This window comes from Nipponia nippon, unplaced genomic scaffold (genome assembly GCF_047370975.1).
Source record: "Nipponia nippon isolate SJK-2023a ecotype South Korea unplaced genomic scaffold, ASM4737097v1 scaffold_35, whole genome shotgun sequence".
Classification (NCBI taxonomy): domain Eukaryota; kingdom Metazoa; phylum Chordata; class Aves; order Pelecaniformes; family Threskiornithidae; genus Nipponia; species Nipponia nippon.
Window position 1 is genome coordinate 3,351,855 of NW_028262353.1, and position 13,063 is coordinate 3,364,917.

A 13,063-nucleotide genomic window follows, 5' to 3' on the forward strand; every position below is an offset into this window, starting at 1 on the left:
CGCACAGGCAGCGCGCGGCGCAGCGGGAACCGCCGTGACGTCATCGTTCCCCTCCTCCCCCCAAACGCAGGCAATGACGCAAGAGGCAGCGGTTCACATCGCGTTTATTAAGGGAAGGGGGGACACCGAGAAGGGCGCATGCGGGCTCCCCCCCTTAAAGGGGCACCGCCCCCTCGTTAAAAGGGCAACGTCCCCGGCGGCTGCCCGGGCCCGCGGGGGAGGCGGAGCCCACAGGGGCTCAGGGGGGCCCGGGGGGGGCGGCTCTCTCCTTGCTGAGCCGTGCCAGCTCCTGCGACAGCGCCTCCAGGTCCTGGGGGAGAGGGGAGGGGTCAGCGGCCCCGCCCCAGGCTCCGCCCCGCGCCCCGCCCGCGCCCCGCCCACCTGGCCCAGGTGCAGGTTCTTGGTGAGCTGCTCCTCCAGCATGTTCTGCAGCTTCTTGTTCATCTCCCGCAGCCCCTCCTCGCCTGGCCCCGCGCCCCGCCGGGGGGCACCAGGGGGACCCGCCGCCTCTGGGGGGGCACACGCAGCCGGGGTGAGCGGGGGTGGTGGCAGGGGGGCCAGGGGCGCGGGGGGCCGGGGCTCACCCAGGCGACTGTCACGCACGAAGCTCTGGATGATGGCGCTCTTGCGGCACAGGTCCTCTGCCATCGAGGCACTGCTCACCTCCAGGTGACGGACCTGGGGGGGGGAAGGGCACTAGTAACCCCCCCCAGTGCTACCCCCAGCCCCTCCCAGTGATGCCCAGTCCCACCCAGTACCTTCTCCTCCAGCAGCCAGCGCTCCTGCTGGCTCTGCGCCAGGCGCTGGAACAGCTCCGCCACCTCTGCGGGGGACAGGCCCCCCCCGCCAGGGACCCCCCCGCCGCCGCTGCCCCCCCCGGGGCTGCCTGAGCCCGACTACAGGGGGACAGAGTCAGGGGGGCTGCACTCACGGCAAGGCCACACCCACAAGACACTCCACCTCCCACCCCAGTCTCCTCACCCAACTGGGGAGGGGCCAGGATGGCCCCACCCCAGCCACAACATAGCCACACCCCCTGCCATGACCCCAACCTTCCCCAGCCACACCCCCCAGCCACACTGCCACGCCCCCTGCCACACCCACCCCCGCCACACCCACCCCCACCACACCACCACACCCCCCCCGCCACACCGCCACACCCCCCGCCACACCCCCCGCCACACCCACCCCCACCTGTAGCCATGCCCCCACCTTGGCTCCACCTGCATAGCCCCTCCCTGGAGCAGCCCCCCCAGCCAGACAACCCCACCCCAGGCCTCGCCCCTCACCCCAGGCCACACCCACCTTGGTGCTGCCAGGGGCAGAGCCATCACGACCCAGGGAGGAGAGACTGCTGCTGTCGCCCCCCGGCCCCCGCCCAGGGGACCCCCCCTCCAGCCCCAGCTCCTCCAGCCCTGCTGGGGCAAAAAGGGGACCCAGGCGTCTGGGGCAAGCTCACCCCTCTGGGGCACCCTCCCCCCGCCCGGCTGCACCACAGCAGCACCCCATCCCTGGGCACCCCTACTTTACCCCACACCCCCCAGGAGACCCTGTCACCCCCTCCCTGGGGACCCAGGCATCCAGGAGACCCCCCAGCACCCATTTTTCCTCCCACCAGGAGACCCGGACACCCCAGTAACCCCCAAACCACAGACCCAGGACCGCCCCCCTGAGTGGACCCAGGCATCCAGGAGCCCCCCCTCAAGCAGACTCCAGTGCCTGGAACCCCCCCCAATCCCCCAGGGAAGCCCAGCATCCAGCTGACCAGTGCGGGCACGGGTGGGTGCGAGCAGCTCCTGCAGCCGCTCCTGTAGGCGGTCGGCCCGGCGCCGCTCCAGCTGCAGCTGCCGCTTCAGGTCCTTCAGCTGAGTGGGGGGACAACGGGGCGGAGTCAGGGTCCCGCAGGGGACCCTGGCCTCCAGCTGCCCCCCTGCCCCCAGGTTCCTCACCGCAGCACTGCCCTTCTTCTCCAGGATGCGCTGCCCATCCCGGACATCCTTCAGCTCCTGGAGAAGGACAGAGAAGGTCAGGAAGAGACGTAGCGGGGGCCCAGAGAAGACTTGTGGCTACTGAGGGGAGTCTGGGGGCTCCTGCGGGGGATTTGGGGGTCCAAAAGAGTACTTGCAAGTGCTGAGGGGAGCCTGGGGGGCGCTGGGGGGGCTCAGAGGGAACGCAGGGGCATGCGTGGGGGGCAGGAAGAATTTGGTGATGGGTCCCAGAGGAGCGTGGGGACTTTGGGAGGGGATTTGGGGGTCCTGGGGGGTACCTGGGCATCTCAGAATCTCTGGTGGGGGGATCAAAGGGCCCCTCCATAGGGGAACTGGGAGTCCCAGCAACATTCCTTGTGGTCCCAGGAGAGGTGGAGGATCCCATGGAGGTATGTGGGATTCCCGGGGGGCAGTGAGGGGGTCTCCGCAGGCTCAGGGAGGGGCTCAGGGGGACAGGGGGGCTCTGGGGGTCCTGCAGGGGTGGATTTGGGGGTACCTGGCGCAGCGCCCGGCCCTCGGCCTCCTGCAGCTCCCGCTGCCGCTCAGCATCCCCCAGCGCTGCCTGCAGCTCCCCCACACGTCCCTGGGGACAGCAGGGGGGGGGTCACACCCAGTCCCAGCACCTATAGAGCTCTACAGGGCCACGGGGGAGAGGGCACGGGTCCTATAGCATCCCAGGTACCCCTACAAACTCTGTAAGTCTGGTGGGGTCCCTACAGCATCCCCGGATCAATACAACTCTTTACGGGGTTCCTGTAGATTCTGCAGCATCTGTGGGTCTCTATAGTCTCTAGAGAGCCATAGGTGATTTTATGGGTCGTATAGAGTCTGCTGCCACAGGCCCTATAATGTTCTATTGAGCAGTTAAAATGCAGAAAAGATATCCACAGCTGTTGTAACGTTATAAGACACCTATACCTCCACGCAGAACGATACCAGCTTCCCACAGTCCCCCTGAACCCTGTAGCATCCCAAGGACCCCACAGAGCCACAAGGATCCTTATGGCCTCTGCGTCGCCTCAAGAATTTCTACGTCCTCTATAGGACTGTAACAGACATTGTAACGACCTAGGGATCCTCGCGTCACCACGCGGAGCTATATGAACACCACAACACGGATGACCCTCCGAAACTCTTCACAATCCCTCTGATCGCTATAGGGATATAGGAATTGCTAGAAAACTGTAGGTATTCCTATGGTCCCCATAGCTCTGCGGGGGTGCCTATAGCCCCCCCAGGGTCTGTGCAGCTCCTACACCTGGGGGATCCCCTATAGTCGGGTGCTCACCTCCAGCTCGGCCTGGTGCTCCTCTGCCCGGGCACGAGCGGCTGCCGCGTGCTCCTGTGCCTGCCGCTCCAGCTGCTCCTGGGGGGATGGGGCTGGGTGGGGCCGGGGTGGGCAGGGGGACCCCCACCCCAAGGGGGGCACGACAGGGGGGAGGGGCTGACCTGCGCCTGCCGCCGGCCCCGCTCACTCTCCCCACGGGCGTCCTCCGCCTCCGCCAGCCGCCGCCGCAGCCCGTCCCGCTCCCCCGCACACGCCTGCGGGTGCAGCACCTTGCACACGCATCCCAGGACAGCGGGGGCGCAGACGGGGCACCTCGGGGACCCCAAGTGCTCCCAGGGCCCCAAAACCCCCCAGGAACAGGGCCAGGGGCACTTCAGGGACCCCCAAACCCCCCCAGGGATGGGGTCAGGGCACCTCTGGGACCCCAAATCCTCCCAGGGGACCCTCAAAGCCCCCAGGGATGTGGTCAGGAGCACCTTGGGGAGCCCAAATCCCCCGAGGGGACCCCCAAACCCCCCAGGGATGGGGTCAGGGCACCTCTGGGACCCCAAATCCTCCCAGGGGACCCTCAAACCCCCCAGGGATGTGGTCAGGAGCACCTTGGGGAGCCTTAAACCCACCCATGGATCCCCAGAACTCCCCTGGGACAGGGTGAGAAGCACACTGGAGACCTCAAAGTCTACCCAAGGACCCTAAACTACCCCCAAGGGAACCCCAAACCACTCCCAGGGACCCTAAACCCCCCCAGGGGACCCCAAACCACCCCCCAGGGACACCCAACCCCCTGGGGACCAGATGAGGGGCATCCTGGGGAGCCCAACCGCCCCGCCCAGGACCCCCAAGCCCCACCCCAGCCCCACCTGGAGCTGGGCGTCGAGGGCATCACGCTGTGCCTGGGCCTCCTGCAGCTCCTGGGCCAGGGCCCCGCTCCGCTCCCGCAGCCCCACCTCTGCCTGTCGCCCCACACAGCGCTCTATAGGGCCCTATAGGGTCCGGCAGCACTGCCCGGGGCCGTATAGAGCTGCTCCAGGCTGCCCAAAGCCAGGCAAGGCTGACCTGGGGCCATCAGCTCCCACACAGCGTTGTATAGACACTATAGGTCCCCCATGGGGCCATAAGGGGCTGGACACACACCCCCCCCTCCATGTTATAGGGTGCCCTTCCAACATCCTAGGAAATCTGACACCAAGGGTGACCCCCAGGAGCCCCCCCCAACACCCAAGTGCCCCCCAGCTCCTTCAGGGAGTCCCCCAGGACCCCCACAATGCCATGGGGCACCCCTAAGACCCCAAGCTGCCCCTCAGGAACCCCCAACACCCAAGGGTGCCCCCCCAGGTGCCCCCACCTGGGCCGCAGCCTCCAGCTCCTGCTGCAGCTGCTGGTTCTGGGCCTGGAGCTCCCGAAATTCCTCGTCCCGCCGGGCCCGGAGCTCCTCTACCTCCGTCCTGGGGTGCACAGGGGGACCCAGGAGTCCAGGGGGGGTCCCAGGCATCCAGGGGGGACCCTGGGCCCCCCCATGACCCTCAGGGGCCACTCACCGACTGTCCCTGAGCAGTGTCTCCTTCTCTGCCTGCAGCTGGAGTAAACTGGGGGGGGGGGGGGGGGGGAAGCAAAAAATAGGCAAAAAAAACCCTAGAGAAACCCACATTGTGCCCTAAAAAGAACTCGGGTGTCCAGGCCCCCCCAGGGGGACCCAGGCATTTGGGCGCTCTCACCTCTCCTGCTTCTTCCTCAGCTGCTCCGTCAGCTAGCGAGGGGGGACACACAAATCAGTGTGAGGGGAGGAGACATGACCCCCAGAACCCCCAAGGTGCCCCCAGGCCCCTCTGAGACCCCAGAAATCCTCATGGGACACCCCTCAGACACCCCCAAATCCCTTTGGGACTCCCCCTGAGCTCTCTGAGACCCCAAAAGTCCCCACAGACTCCACTAAGGTCCCCCAGGAGCCCCCAAATCCCTCTGGGACTCCAACCCTCCAAATCCTCTACAGGACCCCCCCCGCAAATCCCAAATGCCCCCAAATCCTCCTCAGGAGCCCCCCAAAACGGTCCCCCACCTTACCTTGGCCACCTCTGCCTGCAGCTGGGCCACCTCCGCCTGCAAGAGACCCTGTGAGATCCCCAGAGAGCCCTTCCATCATCTCTATTTCATCTATACATTTCCTGTTCGTAGTTTCTTACATCTCTATGATCCATCCAACTATTTTCTCTTTTCAACTTTACTTTTATTCTATGTTTTTCTGAAGCTCTTTTTATCACAACTCACAACCCCTAAACGGACGCAAACCCCGCTATGCGTCGTGCTCCCTTGTCTGTCATATCCTCCCACAATCCTCCTGATCCCCTATAGACCCCCAAACCCCACTCCTCTATAATCTGTATTTTTCCCCACATCCATTCCCCCCGACAACTACCCCCCACACACCCATATTTCTCCCAAAACTCCCCTCGCTCATACCTCTGAACCTTCTTTAGCCCCCCCAAATCCTTTATAGACCCTCCGAGCCCCCCATACTCCCCCCACAACATACCTGAGCAGTGGGTGCTGGGGGTTCCCTGGCAGGAGTGTCGCCCCCGGCCCCCTCCTCTGCCAGTTGCACCTCCTTGGGGGGCTCCGGGGGGACTGTGAGGGTGGCAGTCAGATCCACGGTGCCCCACAGGGCCCCATAAACCCCCCCAGCCCCATAGGGACCCACAGAATCCTCATATCCACCTAATAGGCACCCTATGCCCCATAGACACCCAATATTCCGCTCCATAAGCATCCATACTGCTGCACGGACAATGATAAGAGCCACACACACACACTCAACTCCCCCATGGAGCCCCCCCCCAGACCTCTGGGACCCCAACATCCCCCAGGAAGGATCCCAGAACATCCCCAAACCCCCCAGGGACCGTCAACCCCTGCCCCAAGAGCCCAACACACCCCCCCCAGGCACCCCCTCACCATCTGTAGGTGTCCCGCTGTCACCGGTGGCCCCATCATGGGGGGGCTCCACGGAGGCCAGGGGGTCACGGGGGGGTGCTGGGGGCCCCCCATTCCGCAGCTGCCGGTTCTCCTCCTCCAGTGCCTCGATCTGCGCACACAGCTGGGACCCCCTCCCAGGTCAGGCACCCATGGGACACCCCAGACCCCCCACAGGACCATGGAACCCCCATGGGGCCCAAAGAGACCCTCCGAGACCCCCCACAAGGGGTTGCAGAGCCCCCGTGGTGACACTGGACACCCAAATGGACCCCAAAATGACACCAAGAGACACACCACACCCCTGTCCCAGATCCCGAAAGTGACACTGGGGACCCCCAGGGACCCTCTGGTTTCCCCCCCCCCAGTAAGGCAAAACCCCCCAGAATAACATTAGAGACCCCCAAGCAACATCTAAGGGGATAGCGGGAGGCTCAGGGCGGCATTAGGGACTCATGGGATGGCCTAGGGGACATTGGGGTCCCCTGGGTGGCCCAGGGCCCCCACCTTGGCCAGCTCACGCAAGAGAGTGCTGTTCTGGAGACGGAAATCATCCTCCTGGCTCTGGAGCTTCCCCTGCAGCATCCGCGTCTCCCCCAGCAGTGCCTCCACCTCCTGGGGGGGGGCTCCCACCACTGGTACCCTGTGGCTGGGACCCCCAGAACTCCCCGCAGGCCCCCTGCAGACCCCCCCAGATCCCATAGCAACGTCCACAGCACCCACAATGACCCCTGGCACCCCCCAGCACCTACATAGACTCTATGAAGATCCACAGGACTCACCCAGGAGCCCCTCAAGATCTCCTGGGACCCCCCAGTCCCCCTAGAGACTCCCCAGGGACCACCCAGGACCCCCAGGAATCTGCCCAGCATCCCTACAGACTCCCTAGGACCCCCCAGCACCCTTGTAGACACCCCAGGGACCCTACCAGCACTCACAGGGACCCCTTAAGAACGCCCCAGCACCCCTAGAGAGCCCCCAGGATCCCCCAGCACATCCAAGAACACCCCCTAGTATCCTGAGAGACCCTCTAGGGCCCCCCAGCACCCCCAAGTATCTCCAGGGATCCCTCAACCCTCCTCCAGCAGCCACAGAGAACCCCCCCAGGACCCCCCCCCCCAGGACCCCCCCAGCAGCCACAGAGAGCCCCCAGCAGCCCCCCAGCACCCACCTGCGCCTTCTTACTCTTACTGAGGGCCTGCAAAAGAAGGGAGGGGGTCACGGCGGGGCCGGGGGGGGCAGGCCAGAGGCCGCGGCAGGGTATCCCCTCACCTTGTTGGCTTTGGCCAGGTCCTTGTCCAGCGCCTGCACCCGCTGCCGCAGCCCCGACAGCTCTGGGGGGACACGGGCCGTCAGGGAGGTGGCGGTCGGGCCACCCGCCCGAGGCCCCCCATCCCATCCCACCCCACCCCCGTACCGGCGCCATTCTTCCGCAGCTCGTCCGAGAGGCGGTAGTTCTCCGTCCGCAGCTCCAGCAGCTGCACCTGGGAGGAGGGGAGCGGGGTGAGCGGGGCGGCGGCGGGCCGAGAGCCCCGGGCCGAGAGCCCTGGCCAGGGCCCAGCCCCACCTGCATCCGCTGGAACTCCTCGGCCGATAGGGCCTGCGCCATCTTGGCGCCGCGGGAGGACCCCGCGGGGCGGGGCCGGAAGCGGACGCTCTGGCGGGCCTGAAAGAGCCGTAGAGACGCAGAAGTGATGTCACGCCGCGGCCATAGAGCTCGGGGCCGCCCCGGCGGGCAGAGCGGCCCCACAGGGACCATAGAGACTGTCCGGCGCGGCGGGTGGTACAGGCCCCCCCGGCAGCGTAGGCCCGTGTAGGGCCCCCAGGGCACCATAGGGCCTATGCAGCGCCCCCCCGCGGGCCACGAGGCTCACGGATTGTCCCCCACCGCTATAGAGTCCATAGGCCCCCCCTGGGTGCTACAGGCCCCATAGGGACCCCCCTGGTTCTATAAGGTCCATAGATCTCCCCCCCCCATGTATTACAGACCCTATAGGCCGCGCTGGGTGCTATGGGCCCTATAGGGACTCCCCTGGTTCTATAGAGTCCTCTCGGGTGCTACAAGTCCTATAGAAGTTCTATAAGCCCCCCGGCTCTATAGGCCCCGTCCCCCAGCACCGGGTGGCTCCTCGTTAACAAACGTTTATTTCCCACGTGACGCTTTCCGTACAAAATTGGGGGGGGGGGGGGCGGTCCCTTTAAGTGGGGCCGGTGGGCGGGGCGTCTAAAAGAGGGCGGGAACCGAGGGGGGTGTTAGTGCGGTGGGCGGGGCAGTGTGAGAGTGACAGTAGGGAGGGCGGGGCTTCATAGCTGAGGGCCCAGCCCCCAGGAGCCCACTGGTTCAGGAGAGCCAGGAAAGGGGCGGGGCCAGCCGGGGCGGGGCCTCGCCATGGGGCGGGGACAGGGCTTCCCTGAGGGGCGGGGCTTTCCCCATGGGGCGGGGCTGCCTCTTGAAAGGGCGGGGCTGAAGTGAAACCTTAAAAGGGCCACACCAGGCATGGACCTTAAAGGGCCACACCTACGTGGGGCCCATGCCAGTGCCTTAAAAGGGCCACACGGAGGGACCTCCGTTAAAGGGCCTTGCCCAGCCGAGGTCCTTTAACGGGGCCCACCAATGGGGCACCTTAAAAGGGCAATACAGTGGCACCACCTTCACAGGTCAGTGACATCTCTCAAAAGGGCTTGCCCATTTTAAGAGCCTTAAAACGGCACCCTGTGGGGCCCATCTGAAACAGGCGGGGGGGGGGGGGGAAACGTGGGGGGGCCTCAAAGGGTGCATGGGGGTCCTTAAAAGGGCCATGCGGTGGGGAGGGTCCTTCAAAGGGCCGCGCCCGAGGGTCCTTAAAGGGGTGGCGCAGGCGGCACTCAAGAGTCGTCCTCCATGCTGAGGCTGCTGCGGGGGCTGGAGGCACGGGAGGGCTCGGGGGAGGCAAGGAGGGCACCAGGGGGGCCAAGGGGTGACAGTCCCCCGCCGTCGTCCATCAGGATGTCATCCAAGCTCCCCTCGGGCCCCCCCAGGCCTAGGGGCAGGCCCAGCCCTGGGGGCAGGTCGTCAGCCAGCGCCAGGTCCAGGAGGCACTGGGGAGTTGGGGGACCCCCTGGGGGGAAGGGGGGACCCCCGGGGGCCTCCTCGCACCCCCCCTCGGCCGCTGGTGCCGCTGGAGGGCTCAGGGGGAGCCCGTGCAGCTGCGCCTGCAGCTCCAGCTCCTGGGGGGACAGGGGGGTTCAGTGACCCATGGACCCCAATATACCCCCCAGTCCCACCGATCCCCCCAGACCCCAGATCAGCCCAACCAGCCTCACAATAACACCTCCATTCCCCTGGTTCTGCTCCCCCTGACCCCATGGGCACCTGCCTCCAGGTGACTGACAACCCCATAATGCCCCCATAGCCCCCCCATAGCCCCTCCACAGCCTCCCACTTCTACCCATCCCAGACACGTGAAGTCCCCAAAACCCCCAGTCTGCCCCTGTTGCCCCTGCTCCCACCCCCACAGAGCCTCCCAGCTCCTCTCCAGCCCCACAGGCCCCCAATCCCACCCTTCCCAGCCCCATAAACCACCTCCCCAGCCCCATAGGCCCCTGCCCCCCAGCCCCCCCAGACCTGGACACGGAGCTGGAGAGTGCGGTTTGCCTGCTCCAGGCGCTGCTGGTGCAGCTCGAGCTCGCGGGAGCGCTGCGTCTCCTTCTGCAGCTTGCGGATGTAATCCACCGAGGCCTTCAGGATGGTGCCCTTGTTCCAGCGCATCTCCCTGCCGGCATCGGGATGCCTAGGTCCCACTGGTGCCCGCCATGGGGACCCCCGGATGCGAGGGTCCCTCCCAGGACCCAGCGTGGGGTCCCCAGCGCCCACCCAGATGACGGGGTCCCTTGGGGAGCGGGGTCCCCCACTCACGGGTCGTTGGATTTGGGGATGAGAGTCCCTAGTTCCTTGATGCGGTCGTTGATGTTGAACCGTCGGCGCCGCTCAACTGCAGGGGGAAGGGGAACACGTCAGCCCCACGGTGGCCCCCCAGGCCCCTCCAGCCCCCCCTTTCGCCCCCCAGCTCACTCAGGTTGTGGTTGTCCTTCTTCTGCCGCTCCTTCAGCAGCGCTTTTGCCTCTGTTTCTGGGGACAGGACAACAGTGGTCAACCCCCTCAAGGTGGGACCCTGACCCCTCCCACCCCACAAAGACATCCTTGAGCCTCCCTGCCCCACAGGCAGTCCCCAGGGACCCCCCCAAACCCTTTCTGCCCCACAGCCCTCCCCCCTGTGCCTCCCATACCCCACAGAGACACCTGGGTCACCTCCCCACCACAGTGACACCCCCCAGACCCCTTCCAGCCACATAAGGACCCCACCCCACAGGACACCTTGAGCCCCTTCCCGGCCCCATAGGGACACCCCCAGGCCCTCCCAGCCCCCCAGCAACCCCCCTACCTGAGAGCTCAGCCTTGACGCGGGGCAGCTCGGCAGGGCAGGAGCTGCTGCCCCCCTGGGGGGGACTGAACACCTCCAGGAGGGGCCCGGGGGCAGGCAGCTGCCGGGGAGGGCGGGGTCGGCATGACCACGCCCCCACAGATCATACCCACCCAGCCCAAACCACACCTCCCCCCCCCAAGTGGGTCCAGCTCCCTCCTTGGCCAGCTGGGGAGGTGAGCAGGCCCCACCCACAGGCTCAGAGGCCATGCCCCTCATTATTAACCACACCCACTCACCCCCAAGTCCTGCCCATTTTGGCCACACCCCCTTGAGCAGGTCCCACCCTCTCATGACTAGCTGGGAGGGGCAGACCACGCCCACATGCAGCAAAGATCACGCCCACCTGTCAGGCCCCACCCACCCAGCACCACCTCTGCCCTTATATGGCAAGAACCCCCCACAAATCCCACTGCATTATATGGAGTGGAGGCCACGCCCCCATGGCTCCAATGGGCGGGGCTATGACAAGCCACTCCCCCCAGCCGGGCTCTGCCTAAGCCACACCACACCGTGGTTCCGGCCAATAAGGCGTGTCGGGCAGGGCTTGCACCTGCCACGCCCCCTCCCATGTGAAGGGGCGTTGCTTGCACTAGTCCCCACCCCCCGAGGCCCTTAAAGGGGCGGCACACCGTGTTTGGGAGCTGGAGACTGCCCTCGGCCGGACCGAAGCTGAGCAGCTCATCATAGCTGGATTCCAGGCTGATGATCTCATCGATGACATCATCGATCTGCAGAGGGGTGGAGAAAACCACAAATCCCCATCCCAGCTGCCCAGCATCACCTCAGACCCAAGGGGGCAACGTTCATGCCCCCTGTACCATATCACCACCCCCAGGCATCACGTCACCGCTCCCCGCCTGGTGCCCGGCGGCTCCGTATGACATCACAGGATTGCCTCACTGCCCCCATGCCACCTCACACCCCCCCAGTACCGCACCCCATTCTGCAGGGTTGACATCACAGTACTCTCGCGTTGCATCACGGCCCCCCACGTGACATCGCAGCCCCCCCCCGTGGGACGTCACAGCCCCTCCCTGCGCCATCCCCCCCCTGCCAGGAGCACTCCCTCATCCCTCACCTCCTTCTCGGAGCCGGGGCCGATGTGGAGCAGGGCGAGGGGGCTGTGGGGGGCGGGGGGGGCCGGGGGGGGCCCCGGGGGGCTGGGGGGGCCCCGGCCCAGGGCGGAGGTGAGGTACTGCCGGACCTGCTGCCGCTGGGCCGCCCGCAGGTGGTAGCGCGTGGGGTTCTCCAGGTGGGTCTGCACCTGGGGAGCACAAGGGGGGTTCAGGGCTGAAGGGGCCCCAGCCTCCCTCTTCCCCGAGCCCCAGAGACCCCCAATTCCCAGCATGACGCCCCCATATCTCCCTGCCCTGGGGTCCCCCATACCCTCCCTGCTCCCCCAGCCCACTCCCACCCCGAGCCTCAGAGCCCCCCATATCCCTGCCCTGGGCCCCCTATATCCCCCTGCCCTGGGCACCCCATATCCCCCCCTGCCCCCCTATTTCCCCCCATTGGGGTCCCCCATTTCCCAGCACACACCAGCCCGCCCAAAGTCCCCCAGCATCACATCAGGGCCCCGTCCCCCACCTCCTTTTCCATGGAGTCTCACCTTGAGCACCTCGGGGGGCACATGGGGGGGCGCCCGGGGTGGGGGGGCGCCGACGGCGATGGCAGGCGAGGGGCCGGGGGGGGCCGGGGCCGGGGGGGCCAGGGGGGCCCCTCCTCTCTCTCTGCTCCTGCTCCTGCGCCTGCGCCCGCATCAGCTGCTGCCGCAGCAGCACCCGGGAGGAGGGGGGCGGCGGGGGGGGCCGCCATGGCCGCTGGGGGGGCTGGCCCCGCGCTGCAGAGAAGGGGGTTAATGGCAGCAGGGGGCCGAGGGGCCGGGGGGGGCCGGGGGGTCACGGGTACCTGTGGGGCAGGGGCTGGCTCTTCAGGCAGTAGAAGGTGCCAGGGGCATCTGCGGGGGTCCCGGGGGCGTCTCCAGGGGGGTCCCCGGGGGGGTCACTGGGGGTGTCCCCAGGGGTCCCCCCGCCAGGCGGCTCCCACTCGATGTCAGCCACGATCCCCGACTCGGGCAGCACGGAGCTCAGGCTGTCCCAGGGGAGAGGGGTTGGCTCCCACCGGCCCCACAGCCCCCCAGATCCGAGCCCAGCCACCCCAGATCCCCCCACCGGCCCCCCAGACCCCTCAGATCCCCCCCACAGCTGCTCCGGGACCACTCCCACATCTCCTGCAGACCCCCCAGTCCCTCCCGGATCCCCCCAGATCCCCCTGGGACCCCTCAAAATCCATCCCATCGCCCCTGCATGCCCCCCCAGATCCCTCCTGGACCCTCCTGTCCCTCAAGCCCACTGTGC

The 13,063-nt window shown here is 66.8% G+C and overlaps 1 protein-coding gene across 26 annotated transcripts; it reads right to left on the reverse strand.

The window, feature by feature from the left end:
- Positions 1 to 87: 87 nt before the first annotated feature.
- Positions 88 to 12,069, reverse strand: LOC104015549 (GRIP1-associated protein 1). Of its 26 annotated transcripts, none has more exons than XR_015707747.1 (28): positions 11,785 to 11,915; positions 11,336 to 11,434; positions 10,665 to 10,764; positions 10,295 to 10,351; positions 10,139 to 10,214; positions 9,848 to 9,995; positions 7,811 to 7,909; positions 7,661 to 7,727; positions 7,516 to 7,577; positions 7,415 to 7,441; positions 6,751 to 6,858; positions 6,226 to 6,367; positions 5,807 to 5,898; positions 5,338 to 5,385; positions 4,992 to 5,023; positions 4,815 to 4,862; positions 4,622 to 4,721; positions 4,137 to 4,229; positions 3,438 to 3,530; positions 3,277 to 3,354; positions 2,485 to 2,571; positions 1,950 to 2,006; positions 1,766 to 1,865; positions 1,306 to 1,418; positions 759 to 896; positions 604 to 678; positions 382 to 509; positions 88 to 310 (listed from the first exon to the last, which is right to left on the reverse strand). XR_015707747.1 is itself a non-coding variant. In XM_087771195.1 (28 exons), the coding sequence occupies exons 6-28, from the start codon at positions 9,989 to 9,991 to the stop codon at positions 239 to 241; spliced, it is 2,019 nt and encodes a 672-aa protein (XP_087627321.1). In that variant the 5' UTR covers positions 9,992 to 9,995; positions 10,139 to 10,214; positions 10,295 to 10,351; positions 10,665 to 10,764; positions 11,336 to 11,434; positions 11,785 to 11,911; the 3' UTR covers positions 88 to 238. The 26 variants fall into 26 exon arrangements, 24 of the variants coding, with proteins under 24 accessions (XP_087627321.1, XP_087627320.1, XP_087627342.1 ...); XM_087771195.1 differs by having other exon boundaries at positions 585 to 678; positions 1,306 to 1,415; positions 11,785 to 11,911; XM_087771194.1 differs by having other exon boundaries at positions 585 to 678; positions 11,785 to 11,911.
- Positions 12,070 to 13,063: the final 994 nt, after the last annotated feature.